The 18496-nt window shown below is 43.6% G+C and overlaps 1 protein-coding gene across 1 annotated transcript in view; it reads left to right on the plus strand.

Annotated features, from left to right (window-relative positions):
• LOC147679612 (2'-5'-oligoadenylate synthase 1-like) overlaps nucleotides 1-18496 on the plus strand; it is a 107444-nt gene that overhangs the window by 11744 nt on the left and 77204 nt on the right. The window contains exon 3 of the mRNA XM_086943185.1: nucleotides 18157-18439. Coding sequence (XP_086799311.1) covers nucleotides 18157-18439 — 283 coding nt within the window. The remainder of the gene's footprint in view (nucleotides 1-18156; nucleotides 18440-18496) is intronic.

The raw sequence follows: 18496 nt of genomic DNA on the forward strand, positions 1-18496 counted from the left end.
TAAATAATATGGAGCTGGGTGTTTCAGTGCTGGTTCATAAAAGCTTGTAAGACAACTTACTCATGACTATTTTGGGGCATCAGCCATAGGTTCTTTTTGACATGAGATTTTAGGGTAGTAATAATCCCAAATTCTCTATTTGTGATCGTGTGGTCGAGCAGCTTAGGTTTATCATTGAAGAATGTTAAGCATTTGTTGTACACACAGAGTCAATAAATGAGGCACACACTCATGTAGAAGTCCAAGGCCAATTTACACAAATTACACAGATTTTTATTTTTATTTAGACACCAGGCTCTTCTGAAATCAGGTAAGTGCTTTTGGAGTTATCGATTTTTCAAGAAAACAGTAAAAATTGCTCGCACAACATTTTTTCGAGGTATGATCCTTTAATGCAACGTTCAATCGGGAGCCAGTGTAGTTTGTGGATCAGGCTGACAGTAGTATGGAACTTGGAGGGATGCAGAATAAGTCTTGCTGCTCCATTCTGCATGACCTAGAGCTGCTTGAGAAGGTTCATTGTGACCCCTAGATAGAGGATGTTCCTATGGTCAAGCCTCGAGATGACCAAGGCCTGGATGACTAATTGCTGGGCTAAGGATGGAAGACAACCAAGAAATTTTGGATCCATCTCAAAATCTTGAAGCAGGTGGCAGCCAATTTTGTGGTTTGGTGACTCATGGAAAGATTTCCATTCACAGAGACTCCTAAATTCGTGACCACTGGTACAGGGGTTGGTAAAGTATCCATCACTTCAGGCCACAGATGTGGGCCCCACAGGCGAGGAAGGCTGCCCCACAATACAACCTCTGTCTTTCCTCCATGTAACCTCAAGGAGTTAGTGTTCATGCAGGAACAGACTTATATGAAGCAGTTCAGTGCTGTTGGTCTCCTGAGATGACAAGGAGACAACGATCTGAGTATCGTCTGCATTCGAGCCTAAAGTGAGACTGCACTTTTCTACTATGTCCGCAAGTGGCCTTACATATAGGTTAAAGAGGGTTGGGCTAAGAGTGGAGCCCTGGGGGACCCCAGAAGGTAGAGGGTGCAGTTTAGAACAATGCTGATAGGTGTGGACTTGGAAGATACAATCCCATAGGAAGGAGCTCAGTCAGGCTAGAGCCATGTCCTGCACCCCTATGGCTTCTAACATACGGAGTAGAATGTTGTGGTTCACTGAGTCAAACGCTGCATTGATCCAACAAAATCAGTGCAAAATCGGTGCCACCATTGTCTAGTTGTTGCCTTAGATATTCAATTACTACTAGTGCAGACTCTGTACCATGGCCAGTTCTAAAGCCCATTGTGAAGGGTTGAGTAGGCCATTCTGTTCTGTATAAATTGTGAGTTGCTTGTTCATGTGCTTTTCTAGGGCTTTAAACATGGTAGACACGTGGGATATCGGTCTATAATTAAGCTAAGTGTGTGGTCTAGACTAGTTTTTTTTTAGGTCTCACCTATAATTTCAGCGCATCCGCCGCTCGCTTTGCAAGACATGCTGTATTAGGGTATTTTTTAGAAGTGGTGTGGAAGCACCACACATATTTTTCATTGGCTGGCATCATCGTCCATGGTAAATGCTGGCTTCTGATTGATAATGAGGCTTCTTAGTCCCTCCTTGTTACCACCCTGTCGCCTTTTGGGACCACCCAGCAGGACTGGATTGTTCACTTGTTGCGTTACACTGTCTCCTTCAATACTCGGCCAGCACGCACTATTTTGAAAATGGACACTGATGGGGACAATGGCGGCTGAAGCGCTATGCGCTCTAAATTGCATGTTTTTTATTACTTTAATGAGCACGGCGCCCGCTAGGAACACCGCGCTCACCTTATTTATTTATATTTTACATTTATGTTGAGCACGGCATCCACTTCAGGGACACCGCGCACTGTTTGTGGTTTTTGTTTTGTTTTTTACTTTAAAACTGAGCGTGGCGCCGCTTCAAGGACAACGCACTCGGTTTCTTTATTATAGTTTTTTACTTAAACACTTAGCGCAGTGCCCGCTTCAAGGACACCGTGCTCAGTGTTAAAGTTAAAAAAAGAAACAGAGCGCAGTGTCCTTGAAGCGGCGCCACGCTCAGTTTTAAACTTAACCATTTGCAATGCAATTGGAACTATTGCATTGCAAATGCTTGTTTTTTCTGGCTTCTGGAAAACAACATCGGAACAGTTTTCTTCCCATAATCGGGAGGCTCGGATTTCCCTGAGGCACTTCACAGGTTAGCAGTGGTGCCTCCGGTATCACGCTGCACTCTAGCGGTGCGTGCCTTTCCCTGACCCGGAAGCATCAGCTGAGCCGCTGACTTTTGCCCCTCTCATGGCCTTTGGTGGCATTGTGGTCACTGGAGAAGACGTTCCGGTCCAGCCGAGAACCAGGTACACCCCAGGTATGGCGGAATCTTGGAAACGTACGAATATTGGCATAGACAGCATGCACAGTCCAAATCATGCCTGTATGAAACGTGCCAAACTCACTTCCAGGTGCATAATTCCGCAGGGGCTTTCACCATACTAGGGTGGGTGGGGTGGTGGGTTTGACAGGGAGAGAGGGAGAGCGCTTACACTGCCGCCATCTTGCCCCTCTGCTTCTATGCTCCTTGACTCTCTCATAGTTAATATATACGAAACAATATTTCGGCTGCCAAAGCAGGCATCACAAGCACATGGGCAACTTTAATTTGGCATCCCTAAACAAGCAAGCCAGGGGACATTTCGGAGGACGTGCCACAGACTCCGGACAGCAGCAGCAGAATCGCTCGACAGTCTGCTTTTGTCAGAAATCAATCATTCCAATGTGAATGTTTTTACAGATGATACTTGGAGAAATCATTAAATAATTTCCTTGCCAGAGCTTTGGCCCGCATCAGCCAGTCTGAGACAATTTAAAAATGCCTTGAAATATATACGTTATAACATTCAAAAGATGTCAGCGCTTCAGGACAAAACCGCTTTGGCAAGGCAAAGTTCTCATGCCTGCCATATAATTATAGCCAGCTTAAAACTCAGCGTACCTTGCAACATGCTATTCCAAATTAACAAAAAATATATTTATGGTTTATCGTTACCCGTCAACATTGGATTTCATTCCACAATTGTTAAAAACCTCTGAATGCACCACATGCAGATTATGTAGAGAAGTGAAAGAATCTAGTACATACATAGTCTGCATCTGCCCCGTTATTGGTCATTTGCAATGCAATAGGTCTCGCATTTATGCAAGTTTAAGCTTCTGGCATTGTAAATGACAAAGCCTTTTATTTATGTTTAAAAACGAAAACAGAAAATAAAAGGCATTGTTATTTGCAATGTCAATAGCTGAAACTCGTGTAAATGCGAGACCTATTGCATTGCAAATGCTTGTTCAAGTAGGGACATGACCATTGCATGTTTCCATGGCCATGGGACGATGCCTACCGTAAGTGAGGCATTTAGAAGCTGTGTAAGTAAATCCATCGAGAAAGGTTCAGGATGGCCAAACACCGAAGGAGGGTAAGGGTCAAGAGGTGAACCTGGCTTAATGGAAGTGAGGATAGATTTGAAAGTCGGTGGGTCCAGGAGCTGAAATGAGCTGGTCCAGGCGGAATGACCCTGTTGAGAGTTGTGCTATAAAATAGGGTAGGGAGTAACAAGAGTATTAGCAGAGTTATAGCCTGATGTAGAGGAAAAGTGGCTTGAATGGCTACAACATTTTTGGACAAAATGTGGCTAATTCCTCACACTGGTATTGTGAGAAAGGGACGACCGGGGCTGTGTTTGTAGAGTGAGAAAGTGTTTTAACCACTTGAAAGAGTGTTTTCAGACAGTTTTGGGCCACATTGATTTCGTCGAAGAAAAAGCAGGCCCTAGCTGTGTGGCAGCTTTTGTGGTAATCTTTTAGGGCCACTTTATACTTTAATTTGTCATCTGCGCTATAGGATGTTCGCCGAAGTTCTCTCAAGGGATTTGCAGATCTTTTTATTTTTGTGCAGTGTGTCACTGAACCAGGGGGCCGGTGGGAGGGTTCTGTGGTACTTTTTGGTCGTTACTGGGATTAAAGAGTGAAGTGCAGACCCAATCTACCCATCAAGTGTCAGAATGCCCTGAGTTTTCCAGCGTCGGACAACTGGACTCTAGAATAGAGTCAGGGCAGCAACATTGAGCTTCGACCGGTTCCTGCCAGTGTAGGTGGACTTGGCTGCCTCTGGCCGGGAAGCACCTGTAACAGTGAGAGATTAGGGAACTGCAAAATGATTGGACCAGGCCAGAGGTACGGCCTGATCAGCTCGCAGGGTAATCTTGTTCGACAAAATAGGGTCAGGCAAGTGGCCAGCCTTGTAGGTAGAACCAATGTTAGCAAGCTGGACATCCAGGGCCATAAGATCTTCAATAAGAGAGGAAGATGCGGCCTCTATTGAACTGGAGCTCCAGCTGGCCGCTGGACCAATGGGAAGGTATATCAGAGCACCATACATGGTGAAATTATTAGAAAGAGTGAGGGAAAACAACTGAGCTTCACATTCTGGGATAGTAAGTTTGTCTATTTTGCAGACATACTTGTGAGAAGGTGGCTTGGTATATGCTGTCCACTAATTAAAGTGGGCACCCTGTACCAATCCACACGACCCTTATGATGTGTGAGGTCAAAGATAACCTTATTGAAAGCTAGCCTAGTGGTAGCTATGGAGAGCAGCCTTCAGGCTTAATCTTGAAGGAATGTAAAGCAGCTTGTTTTACCAGAATATCACCTTCTGACTAAATGAAGCAGAGCCACAAAGTAGTTATATAAAAATATGTATTAATTGATATAACACTCTCCACTATCCTCTACATGAGGATAGAACACAAAGCACACAATACTGGGTCAATAGAACAGCTATAAGTAGCAAAATACACAGCGGGCTCCAGGGGAGATCGAACTATATACTAAAATAGTGGTATAACAATCACGACTTGACTAGACACAGTGCCTAGAGCACATAGAATCGCTGGGACCCCAAGGTGATGACACAGGAGACCCACGGGGGACGGTTGCAGTGAGGAAACTCGACTGCGTGCTCCGCACAACTCTATGGGAAAGTCGCGGTTGCAAAGTTTAAGTTTAAGGACCCTTCTATGAGGACTTCGAGCAAACCCCCTTGGAACTTAAGAGTTTAAAGAGCCACCCTACCCATGGATACCGTAGTATCAGGGTTACCTATCCCAGGGAAGCTGGGTGCATAGGTTTGAAGTGGCGTCGGAAGCTCTTGTCGTTCTCTATGGAAGCTGGTGAAGAAGTACTGCTGTCGTGAAGGTGAAAAGGGTGCAGTGGAATCCAAGCTTGGATTCTGGATGAGAGGAACCTGAAAGCAGAGGGGACTGAGTCTGGGTCACTTCAAAGTGACCAGGGGCTCGGTAGACGAATGCTCACTGATGTTGGGTGCTTCAGGTGAGAAGAAGGGATGCTTTATTCTGCAGCCATGAGGTCCCGGAGGCGTCGAGGACAACCAGGAGTGGGAGGTGAGCTGTACCACGAAGGATGTTGAGTGCTGATGGGTTGGTGTCCGGCGGGAGCACAAACAAGCCTTGGACAAACAGGTTACGGTGTGGACCAGAAAGGTCCAGGGGACTCTCTAAGCAGTGGTGGTCAGGGCACGTCTGGGGCAGGAAAGCCCAAGAACAATCAAGATGACCCTCAGAGGGACCCACAGGCTGAAAGACCAGGAGACCTTGAGCAAGATTGCAAAGTACCAGCCCAAGGAGCACACGGTGCGAGGACGCCGGACTTCTTTGGTGCAAATACTGCTTAGGGTCAGGACTACACGGAGTCCAATGCACCAGCTCAGGAATTGCCAACAAGCAAATGCACTTGCAAATGGACGCGGTACACAGGGGTTTGGGTTACGCAGCCCCCACGAGGGCTACTGGCGTCAAACTCGGTGAGCGGGCAGATCGACCTCAGGGACCTTCAGAAGCCCTCCTCCTGTGTTGCTGGAATCTTTGGAGTTAGCAGGAGCTCTGGAGCAGCTATCGGTCAGTTGCGCTTTAGGTGCCTGGGAAGCAGGGGAGTGACTCCTTCACTCCAAAGGAGATTCTTCTGTTGTCTTAAGTGCTCCACAGGTCCTGCCAGAGCCTGTATGGAGTCACAGCACACACTAAGCTTCGAACGGAAAGGGGGACGAAGTCAAGCCCAGTCGAGGTCCAGCGAAGTTCAAGGTGTCCAGACGGTCGAAGGTCAGTGGTTTCTTCTTGTACAATCTTGTCCACGTAAAATATAATGTCCTGTAGCCAGGTAACCCATTTTATACCCATGGGAGAGGGTTAAACAGATTCAGGGCACCCTCCTAGGGGAGGGGCAGGACAGAGGGGTGGCTACACCCATGTCCTTTGTCCAGTTTCGCACCAGAGCAGGAGCCAATGGCTCCCAGAACTGTTTTGAGCTGGACTATGCACAAGGACACCAAATGTTCCCCCAATGCAGACTTTCAGGCACTCCAGAGTGCCCCCACCCAGCCCCAATACACTAAACTCTGTCTGGGAGGTGGTCACACCTCCCTGTGACAGGATACCTATTGTGTTGCTTCCCTCTGCTCGAGCGTGGCTCAGCAGCAGGAGGGCAGAAATGTGTCCCTGGCAGGCAGCATCCATTTTGTGCTGTCCAGGTCGAGAAGGCTGACACCTGGTAGACCGGTGACCCCACGAAGCTCGCTTCTGAAGGGTGGAATAATACCTCTCACACCAGTGCCTGGTGTGGAGGTATGATTTCAAGGTGTTTGATACCAAACACAATATGTTTGTATGCAGCCGTTTTCGAGATAGCATTTACCGGGAGGTTATAATGCACATCTACTTATATGTCCGGATGAGTCACAGACAACCCGGGAGAATGGTCTCCGAAGGCTGGAGAGAGACTCTGCTCATGCAGGGGCACCCTCTCATATAAAACCCAGCACCCTGCCTTCAGGATTGATAAGGCCTGCTATACGGGTGACTTATAAGTTTTAAGTGTAGTGACCATTAGATATAGTGAACCTATATCTAAAGTAAGTGGTGCAAGCACCATCTTACACTGGCTGCAGTAGCAGACCTAGAGTTCCATTGTGTATGGCCTCCCATGGGTGGCATAATACATGCTTCAGTCCATGGGAGGCCTCTGGGGTACCTATGCCCTGGGTACATGGTGTACCATATACTAGGGACTTATAAGGGTACCCCAGTATCCAATCTGGAGTGTACCAAAGTACTTGTATGTCATTTTAAGTGAGAAAGCAGATAGGCTAGGGTCCTGATTAGCAGGATTCCAGCCAGACTAGTCAAAAACAGTGAGACATCAAGCAAAAAGTGGGGGTAACCACAAGAAGCAGATCCTACTTTCCTACAATACTGTGCTTTGAAGATAAGTGCAATGCCCCCCGTCTTGTTCGTGTGCTCAACTCTGAGGATAGGACAGTTTGAAGGCAGAGCGGCTACTTCTGGTACTGAGGCCTCATTCAACCATGTCTCCGTAAGAAACACAGCAACTGAGACATGGTCAGTGAAAAAATTGAAAAGTTCAAACTATCGTTTCCCTATTGAACGACAGTTGATATTAAAAAAAAAACTAGAAATGGCTGGAGATAAGTGATTGCAAGGCATCATGCCTTGAAGGCGAGCAGTGGCCTGTACTGTGGGCTTGAGCTGTTGTGCAAGGATCGGAGATCACAAAATCACTGTGTGGTCATTTTAACACATCCATGTCTGGATTCCAGGGGGAGAGGCAAACTCCTGGTGTAAAGCAAGCAGCTGTAAAGAAGAGTAGGTCATTCTACCTGAGGGCAATTGACCAGCGTTCCTAGCCCCTAGTCCTGGTAGGGCACGGACGGGTGCCAACTGGCTTGCCTCAGGCATGCCTTCGGCGCATCAGTGGCACACCAGCTGCGCATCCGTATAGTCATGCAGCTGAAATAGTGAAGCCGGGATGAATCCTAGAACGCTGATCTTCAATGGAGGTGTACTAAGCAAAACACCCAGGAAGTGAGGTAGCCCTAATTGCGAAGTGACTAACACGCCCTTTCCACAACAGACAGCAGATCAAAGCAAAGCTGCAACAGACCAAAGTACAAGCCCACCCACCAACACAATCCCAGCAGAACTAAAATTACGTCGTTTTTAAAAACAGTGAATGCGGGGAACCTGAGTATGGCTCTGACTACAGCCTTTTGTGACCACTTCCTGTTGGTGTGGGCATAACCCGGACCCAGAATTCTCTAGTTTCACCAAAAATAAGATGGTGAACCCCTTCTCTTGCTGTCCGCTTCAGGTAGCCCACCTCAAAGGTGTGACTAGCCTGTAAGTGAAACACGCCTCCTAAATATCTAACTCCCCTCCTGCTTTGGTGTCAAACAGGCCTCAGGGCAGTGGGTGGTTTTTCCCATGTCTAGGGGGAAGCCTTAGTCGCATATCAAAGATGGAAGAGGCTTGTTTGAAGCAAGCCTCTGGCCTTGATATGCTAAAGTCACTAGCCATCATGCTGGAGGAGGTGTGATCACCTTCTGCTGGGCAGGCATTGTTCCTGGCCTCTGAGGGCAGGCTCTCACCTGCAGGGGATCAGAAACTCATCTGTGGTGGCAGGTTGGATGATTCCAGTCAACCAACACATTAAGGGCCCGATGTAGGTAATTTTATTTTACCACTTCCTAAATACCGAATGATACCGAATCGGTATTTAAGAAGTGGTAAAATAGAGGAGGGGGGAGCGGGGGGGGGGGGGTGTAGATAGTACAGAATCGGTAAATACCGAATCGTTAAGATTCGGTATTTACCGATTCTGTAAATACCGAATCGGTAATGCCCATTGATTCAGGACCTCCTATCCCCAATCATTAATTTTTTAATATTAGTGGAGACCCTGGTCAATGTTAAAAGCAGTGGTGAATATTTGTGGGATATTAGTTGATCCCAATATGACTTTTGTCAGGACCAAAAAACGAAATACGCACGCACACTATGGCACATGAGAATCTGGTTTGTACTGACAAACCCGAACAATGCTTCTGCAAAACGCAATCTGGAACATCCCGCAGCAAGGAAAACCTCACGTGTGCAAACAAACCAAAATAGGACAAACGACCGTGGAGGTTTTGGAACATCTTAATCTAAAGGCCTTAAACGATAGATCACCAAAAGACAACCCCCCCATGACGACATACAGCTCTGCAAAAACAAGCTCGATTCTGGACTATACTTTCGTCTCCCTTGGTCTCTTCCAACAAATTGCATCGTTCCAGCTGGGTAACAAAGGAGACAGTGATCATCGGCCCCAAGAAATAGAACTGAGAACAGTCACTCCAACATTTGAACGCTGCCGGAAGCCCCAATGATCAATTGCTACCATCAACTTAAGAAGAATTAAATTGAAGATAGCCGCAGGAAGTGAGATGCTTGTAATTGCAAAACAACTCTATGCTTCGAGGGTCGGAGAGGGTGAAGTGGGGAAATGGAGAAACTTCCTATTAGTAATGGAGGCACATGTGACTAAGATCAAATCACCAAACCTTCAAAGATTCAGCGGCACTAAATCAATATCTTATAGCGCTAAGCCAGAAATTAAGCTTGCAAAAAAAAGGATTCAACAATTATTGAGACCCCTTTGACACAAGCCCAGCGATGAACCACACTTACAAGAATTACGGCAACAAAGGGCAGTCCTCAAAAACTAAAAAGAGATGCGTATAGAGCTGTGGAGGAGGATTTATGGGCTAAACTGCATGACGATGTCAAACATAACAATAGCACCAGATTCTGGGGTACCTTAAACCAGTTCATTTACCATAATCATGACGGCGTCTCCACAAACATTACAGAAGAAGCCTGGGTAAAATATCTTGGGTCTCACTTTCAACAAGGCACTGAACGTAGCGAGAAGCACCAAGCCTGTCAAATTGAACCAGACTTTCAAACCACACTCAAGGCCTGGGTCAAAATCAATTGCGTCGACTCTGGGAAATCAGGGTCAGATCCACCAAATAATGGCCATCAACCGATTCAAATCGACGCCATCAAAAGGCAGATAGGAAAGGGGAGAAGAGAAGGTGCCCCTGGCCCAAATGGAATTCCAACAGTACTTTATAAACAGGAGGCAACCTTCTGGGCAGAAGCACTGGACCCACTTTTCAGAGAAATCAGATCGTTGAACATCTTGCCTAGATCATGGAGAGGATTAATCATTTCCCTAATCCATAAATCTGGTGACAAGCTGGAACCTCAAAACTATCATTTAGTAGCTCTACTAGACAATGAAGCAAAATTATTTGCAGGCTTGTTATTGGAGGACCTTCAGGCTTGGGTGAAAGAAAAATCTGCAATTCCTCTCCAACAGACTGGCTTCACAAAATCAGTGGGGACAACAACCAACATATTAAGCATGGCAATGCTTATGGACAAGGCAGCAGCTACACAATTGTCACTATACCTTTGCTTTATCGATTACAAGGCCGCTTTTGATCATGTTAACCGCACCATACTTTGGTCAAAACTACATCACTGCGGACTCCCTCAGCCCCTACTCAACCTGATCATAAACTTGCATAGGGATACATGGCTACAGGTGAAGCTGGGTAATGGAACCTTCCTATCAAAACGCATTCCCACGGATAAAGGCCTTAAAACAGGCGGTGTTTTGGCACCCACTCTCTTTAATCTGTATACAGCCGATTTAGTTCCGCTGCTAATCGGCTGTAACTCACATGCCCCAAAATTAGGAGACACAGCACTTCCCTGTATGCAGATGACATAGTCCTGATCAGCAAAACAAAAGTAGGGTTACAACATCTCTTAAATACAATGTGGGACTACTCACAAGCCAATGATCTAACGCTCAACCCAGACAAAACAAGAACAATGGTAAGCGGGAACAAAAGGCGACAAACTGCAGCCTGGTTGTGGGGAAAGACCAGATTAGAAGGTACAACAGAATACAAATACCTCAGCTTGAAACTGGAGTCCGGTGGTAATTTCTTGGCGCAGAAGAAGAGCATAAGGCAAAAAGGTTTAATAATAGCAACTTCCCTAAAAACCTTAAATTCTAATTTATCTGGCCCATCTATCCTGCCACTCGCAGAGGTGGTTCGTGCAAAACTCCTACCAAGAATCACCTATGGTAGCGAGGTGCAGAAAGGCAAGGACGCAGAAATACTTGACGCCACTGTTACAACTGCATACAGGGTCATTTTTGGGCTGCCAAAATATACTTCGCCTGCACAAATCAGACTCAAGTTTGGCGTCTTGAAACAAACAATTGCCAGACAAGGGGCCTTTGTCACTGCATGGGATAAAGTGCGAAAAACTCCTCGGGGAACGTTAAACGAACAGCTGTGGAAAGAGCTACAAACATACACAACCACCCTAATCTTTAAAAAAATTGTGTGGAAGACGGTGAAACTACTGTCATGGCTGGAGGATAAGGCCGCACTTTCACAGAGAGCCCATGGATGGATGACTTTGAATACATACACGAAGCCGGGTGCTCAAGCTTATTTAAATCTGGATATGACAAAAATTTAAAAATTGCATTCATGAAATATAGATTTGGTCTGCTCCCATGCAGCCAGCATCTTCCACCTTGGATACGGAATAAAGCAGGCTCTGTGTGGCGATTATATGGAACAGCTTAGGAAGATCTGCTGCATTTACTATGCCCCTGTAAAGAACTCCTCAAAGAATGAAAGAAACTGTTGAAACAATTGTTTAACCAACGAGGGATTCGAGCAAGGAGGCAAGCCCTGTTGGCATGCTTCGCATCTAGCGATCCACAATTGAACTGCAGAGCAGTAAAGTTTTTTAATTTTTTTAATTTAAGGTCTTATATAGCGCGAACAAGATCCTTGCGGATATCAGAGCGCTTTACATTCAATCAGGATGGGTATACAAACAGATAAATGGAGGTACAACAAAAATACAAAATACATTGTGCAAAGTGAGGCATTAGGATACAGGAACAACATAAAACCTTTGCATTAGGTCGCGGTCAGCGTGCGTACCTAGATGCGAAAGTAAAATGGCAGAAATGGAAACATCAAGAACCCAGACAGAAAAAGCATAAGCTAATGTACAATGCAGCTTTGAAGACATTATTAACCTATAAACCAGGAGACAACAACTGATAAGGTATCATGCTGCTATAGTTGTTCAAAACTAGCAAGCTTTATTAGCATGGTTTTAAAGATATAAGCATTATGAAGGAACACGTTTTATGCATGTACATGACAGATCTTTTAATGAATATATATATTTTTCTGTATTGCAACGGTTTTAATTAACTATGCAAATAAAATGTACTTACTTACTAGTGGCAGGCGCTGGAACTTGACAGGTCAGTGCAGTACCAAAATCCATCAAGGGTGGCCTAGTCATTACACCCTTGTCCACACTCTCCACCAACCTATCAGTGTTGCAGTACGCCTCATCGTCCCAGCGGTCTCTACAACCTCCAGACACCACCAGGCCAGTTACCTGTAAGGCTTTAAATTGCCTCAGCACAACAAGGGGTAGATATCTGTCGGAGAGCACTGCATCTGCTCACCTGGCACAGAATTGAGCCAATTGTGTTTGCTCCCTGAGGTACAGTCTGGATGAGGCGATACTAGAGGGTATTCCAGAAACAAATAAAAAAGAAACAGACACTCTTTTCCACCACACACTTGGCAACTGGATGTGTGCGACACCAGTGACTCTTCCCAACACAACCAGTCTTTCATGACACTAACATTTGGTCAGACCTGGCAGGGGTTTATGATTCGTAGTTGCCCTCTGTAATCTTCATTTAGATCTTTTGATTTCCTTCTGCGTGCATGTGAGGCATGATATCTGAGAAATCCTACAGCCCGCCCTGTCTGTCTAGTAACAGACTCTGTCTTATCAGAGTTTTCTCCATTTTGGTCTAAGTATTGGTTGCTGCTGCCTCACAGTGCTTCTCCGAGCAGTCGTGCTAACAATAAACTAGTACATTCATCATACGATTCAACCACATAGTCCTTACAACACTCTCGACCAAGCCTGTGAGCAAGTCCTGCGCTCATCTCCACTATTTCTCAAGTGCACCTGCAGGGAAAGCACACAAGATGTATAAAACAAAGTAAAGATAAGGTCACCAAAGCAACAAAAGCACACAAAATCAGAACCCCCACATATCTGGAGTCACCTGTAAAAAAAAAAAACTGAAATCATGCACTCCATTGAAAAAAATCAATGGGGTACATGACCTAGATTAGAGCACAAACAGGCCTGCTAAAAGTGGAGATGGCAAAATTGATAAGGAATAATCTAAAGGACTTGAATCTCTAATGCTGTGCCAAGGATTAGTGGTGCAGAAGATAAAATCAATGAAAACAAAGCGAGAAGTCTGACAGAAAAATGGCTAAACTGTAGCGTGAAATAACAGATCTAGAAGATTAAAGCAGAAGGAGCTACCTCAGGATTTTTGGTTTGCCAGAGAGCTAGGAGGCAGTGGCCACTTCTTCCTTCTACCCTCAGCTTTCTCAATAAAATTAATCCTTATTTCTGACCTCAAATGCATCCCCATGATGCTGCAATTCAGTCCGCATTTCAAAGAAGCAATACTTGGTGCATGAAGTCGAAGTATGTACTGAGGACATCAACAAGATAGTAATAGGTATACAGCTATTTATTTGAGAAAATGAGAACTTGTACCTCCTCTTTTGTCTTTTGTGGTGTCTTAAAGTGTTACATAAGAGGATTAATAAGAAGTACGAGGGCAAAAACACCAAGAGATAAATATTAAATAAGACTATGTATCAGAAGAAATAAAATTCCTGAAAGAGCAACATCACCACACCAAAGCCCCAAATCACTGTTCAAAAATACAGTAGTTCCCTCAACAAACGCAAACTTCAACACACTTTCGGAAGAAGACTTCATTGGAAAGGAAAGCCATATGGATGCTATTTCAGGAAGGCCTAGAGGTAAGGCACCAGAACCAGAAACTACCCACGCCCCAGGACCAGAAACGACCCAATCTCAATCTATTAAACTTTTTCAAAACATTAGCAGACCTGCTTGAGGCCACACAAAAACATTTTTTGTCGAAAGGAGAAGTAACAGAAATGGCACCAGAGGCAAAATGGTCATAAAAAAAAAGGAAAAACTTGCTACTAGCTAAGAGATATAGGCTGATCTTATCAATAAATTGTAAGACTAAAATATAAATAAAAACAATAGCAACAAGACTTGATGTCATTCGTAAATGACTTTACCTCTCACAATCTGGTAACCTCAAAAATAGATTGGGAAGTGACAAAACACAGCTATTCTATCACATTATAGAGAACACCCATTTCATGAACTCCACTGGTGCCCGGTTGGCTTTGACACAGAGAAGTCCTTTGATAGAGGGTTGTGGCTTATCTGTTGCCAGGTTTTCACTAATTTAATTTAGAAGAGCCATTTGTTAAAATGGTTATATACCTGTACTCCTGCCTGAAAGAAAAAATCAGAGACAATGGTACAATCTATGACCCATTTACTTTGGAACATGGCACTAGTCAGTGTTGCCCTCTATCCCAGTTGCTTTTCCTTTTAGTAGTTGACCCATTCCCTAAAATAACTAATGAAAGCCTGAAAGTATGCAGCTTACACTTCAGCCGGGAACCATGAAAACTGCAGATTACTTTGGCAACCTTCTGGTCTTCACAGAATATGCTGGAAATTCAACCCCATCCCTCTTAAAAATAATAAATGATGTTTCATATATGACAGCACCCTGAATATGCATAAAGCAGAGGTTCATTCCACTGAGCCCACTTTGCCTTCCCGCTTGACAACAAGGGCCTACAGTGACATCCAAATTTCATTTAAATATTAAGAATATGTTTCTTAAACAATCTTAAGTAGTTAAACAAACATAATGAGGAAAACACCTTGAAAAAGCTTCCTGAGTCATGTTACAATAAATACATTATCTGATGGGACACATGTGAATCTGTGAAAATGATGTTCACCCTAGTTATCTGTTTTATGGTATCTGTCAGACTCTCTCTAAACTTTCTAACTTTTTAAGACGAAATTACTTTGGAGCAAGAATTATATATCTATAAAAACTATGCTTAGACTACAAAGATGATGATTGTCGCCATCCAAATTAATGTAACTACCAAATGAAATTTACTGCATGACAGGTAATGCAATGGTTCATGGATTCATGCAACAGAACTCCTAGCTGGTGTTCAATCAAGCATGATCTGGCTCTTCCATTTCATATCCTGTCACATATGGCCATCTTCACTCAGCACTCTAAATTGTTCATCGTAAACACCTCAGAAGCATTCTTGCGTCTTGACAAAAGACTAACTATCTGGGTAATTCTAATCTTATGTCTTTTTGCAATTATGAGCAAAAAATCTGAAATTACCTTCTGCCTTGTTATGGGCCAATATGGTCCACCAAAGGCATCTCCCTGATGGAAGATCTCCAAGCCGCTTACATTTGCAAAACTCTAGTCCATCCGCTCACTCCCAAACATAGTTCTATACAATTTTTTTTGTAAACATCGACTCACTCCCACACATAGTTTTATACTGTTTTTTAATTCATGCACTCACTCCCAAATATAGAGTTTTAGATAGTTTTTTTAAATATCAAAGCCAAGATCTCAAATGTTATTTAAGCTTGAAGAGCCTGACCTTCTGCTGCTGATTCTGCAAAAACTCCAGAAACATAGGAACGTAGTTTAAAAATGTATAAGTTTATTAGTTCCGAGTGTATCAAAACGCTATCCCTACTCCAGAATAGGGGTCATATGTAGGTAATTTCTATTTACCGATTCCTAAATACTGAATTTTACCGATTCGGTATTTAAGAATCGGTAAATAGTATGTAGGTGAAAATTCGGTAAATTTTACTGATCCGGTAATATTCTGCATTACCGATTCAGTATTTACCGATTCGGTATTTTCCATTCATCCCTTTGGGCCTGGAGGCCCATAGGAATGAACGGGAAGCCATTCACTATTACCGATTCCGTAAATACCGAATCAGTAATAGGGGAGCATATTCAAGGATGGCAGGGCGGCACATTGACACCCTGTTGCACCCCTGAATCGTGCATTTGTGCACATGTGGGCCACATACATGTCCTAAGGGCATGTATGTCTGCCATATGACACCTTTAAAAAAGCACAAAATTGCTTTTTTAAAGGTATTCGATATTTACCACCAACTTGTAGTTGGAGGTAAATAACGAATCCTTGAATCAAGAATACACTCACTTGAGTGCTCCCTACATAGGATTTAAGGATTCGGTAATTTACTTATTCGGTATTTTAAGAATTCAGTAATTTACCGATTCCTTAAATTACCGAATTGGTAAATTACCGAATCCTTAAATCCAGCCACCTACATTAGAAGAAGCCTAATACTGGCCGGTAACGGGAAATTTACCGATTTTCGGCCGTTACCGACCAGTATTAAGCTACCTACATATGGCCCTAGATGAGGAAAAATATTTACAAAACTCTGTAAAGTAAAACTTGCTAGAACAACATAGTCAAACATTTGTGACAATAGTACTAATGATAAGGTGATCTCATCCCTAATCTAATGCTGCCTGTTTTCTCCATTGTAACTGTCAGCAAAGGGTAGGTGGCTCTAAACATATATTTTGTTTATGCTGCAAGCGGATTAAACTTTTTGGGAAAAAGGTCAATTTGTACCTCTATAATAGCTTTACAACTTAAATCACTCTTGACGTCCAGGCAGTTGTTGTAGCCTCATTAGCATCTGCTAGTGTCCTTTCCCTGAACAAGGCTAACTGCACATTGTTGGACCTATTGCTGACAATCGCTGAAAAAACCTTCTGGCTGGCTGGAAATCAGCCTCCGAAGTCTCGGTGGGCCAGGGCCACCTATATTCGTGGTGCCCATCCCACTCACTACAATGTGATTTACACAGAAAGGAAAACAAGCCGTATTTCATTCTCTCTGGACATGGACTATTACTCCTTCAAACAACTGTAGGCTCCATTCTAGTCGCCGCAAAGATTATATTGCTTCCCTTGGACGCTAGTCTCCTGCATTTTAACACAATTTGTGGACCTCTCCGTACTTCCTTCCATTCTTTTCCTCTTTCTTCCATCTCTTTTTTGTTTCTTCCCTGTCTTACTCTCTTAGTTTTTCCTCTTCTCCACTTTTTACCTTTTTCCTTTTCTCCACTTTTTACCTTTTTCTATCTCCGTTCTGTGGGGTTAAGTGTAATACTGAAAGATGACAGTTCCCTCGTGGCTCTCGAACATTTAATAGTTTGAGACTATATTCTGATCTCAACATCTAGAATGAAGATTGATATATTTACTGTATGTCCACGTAATGCTTATTTGTCCTTTTTATGCAATATCCTCTTTCTATTGAGAAAGGTAAATTCATCTCTCCTGTGCATGTACTCAACTTTGTTACTATTTCCATTCATTACACTGTATCTCCTTATTAAAACACTCAATAAAGTCATAGAAATGGAAAATAAATAGAAAATAAAGGAGTGGCTCAGCAGCTCACGCATTGCAGTCATGGCAATCAAGTACACATCAGTTCAGGTGTCTCTGCACATGTTGTCAGCAAAATTCTGTCAATCACAGTTCAAGAAAGCCAATGGATGACGTTTACTGACCCATTTTTTCATGCTTTGGGTTGTGGGGGATGGAAGCAAAATGTGAATGGCACTTGAACATAGACCAATGGATAATAGCACTGATCGAAAGCCCCTGTATGTACGTATATAAGTATGTATGTTTATGATGAAGTTTTGGAAGTCTGCAAGACACTTACATCTGACAGAAGTAAAAATGGAACTGTTGAACTAGAACAACAGATAGAAATACTTCTTACAGAAGTGAGCCAAACCCTTGCATTCCAGATGTTGAAAATGTTAAAAGCAAAGAGGAGAAATGAGAATGTGAGGATGTTAAAAGCAAATGCCAGGCTCATAGATGAGTTTTGATGAAAGGACAGTAGGGATCAAGCAACGGCTATTTTAACATCTGAGAAAAATGCCCCCGAGTGTATGTTTTCCATTCCATATCCTTGTATTTTGACTAGAACAGACATAATGTTATTTGCAGATATATGCAATTGAGTCTGTCATCAAATACATTTTGTTCACTCTTCAAATGACTTGAAATACTTTTCTATTACTTCATATCCTCCTTCATTAGGGTGGCTCGTCTGCAAAAGGCACTGCACTGCGAGAAGGCTCGGACGCCGATCTGGTCATCTTCCCAACTTCCATTCAGAGCTACTCTCATCAGGAGAGCAAACGGAAGGAGATAATTCAAGAAATTCAAAAGAAGCTGGAAGAATGTCAGAGGCAGAAACGGTTTGAAGTCCACTTTGAGCGTACCAAGTGGGATAACCCCCGCGTCCTCAGCTTCCGGCTACGATCAAAGAAAGTGCCAGAATTTATTGACTTCGATGTCCTCCCAGCCTATGATGCTCTTGGTAAGTAAAGTATATCTTGCTCCAGAAAGCAAAATTCAGAATTTCTATTCACCCTTG

Source organism: Lissotriton vulgaris, chromosome 11, assembly GCF_964263255.1.
Source record: "Lissotriton vulgaris chromosome 11, aLisVul1.2, whole genome shotgun sequence".
NCBI lineage: Eukaryota > Metazoa > Chordata > Amphibia > Caudata > Salamandridae > Lissotriton > Lissotriton vulgaris.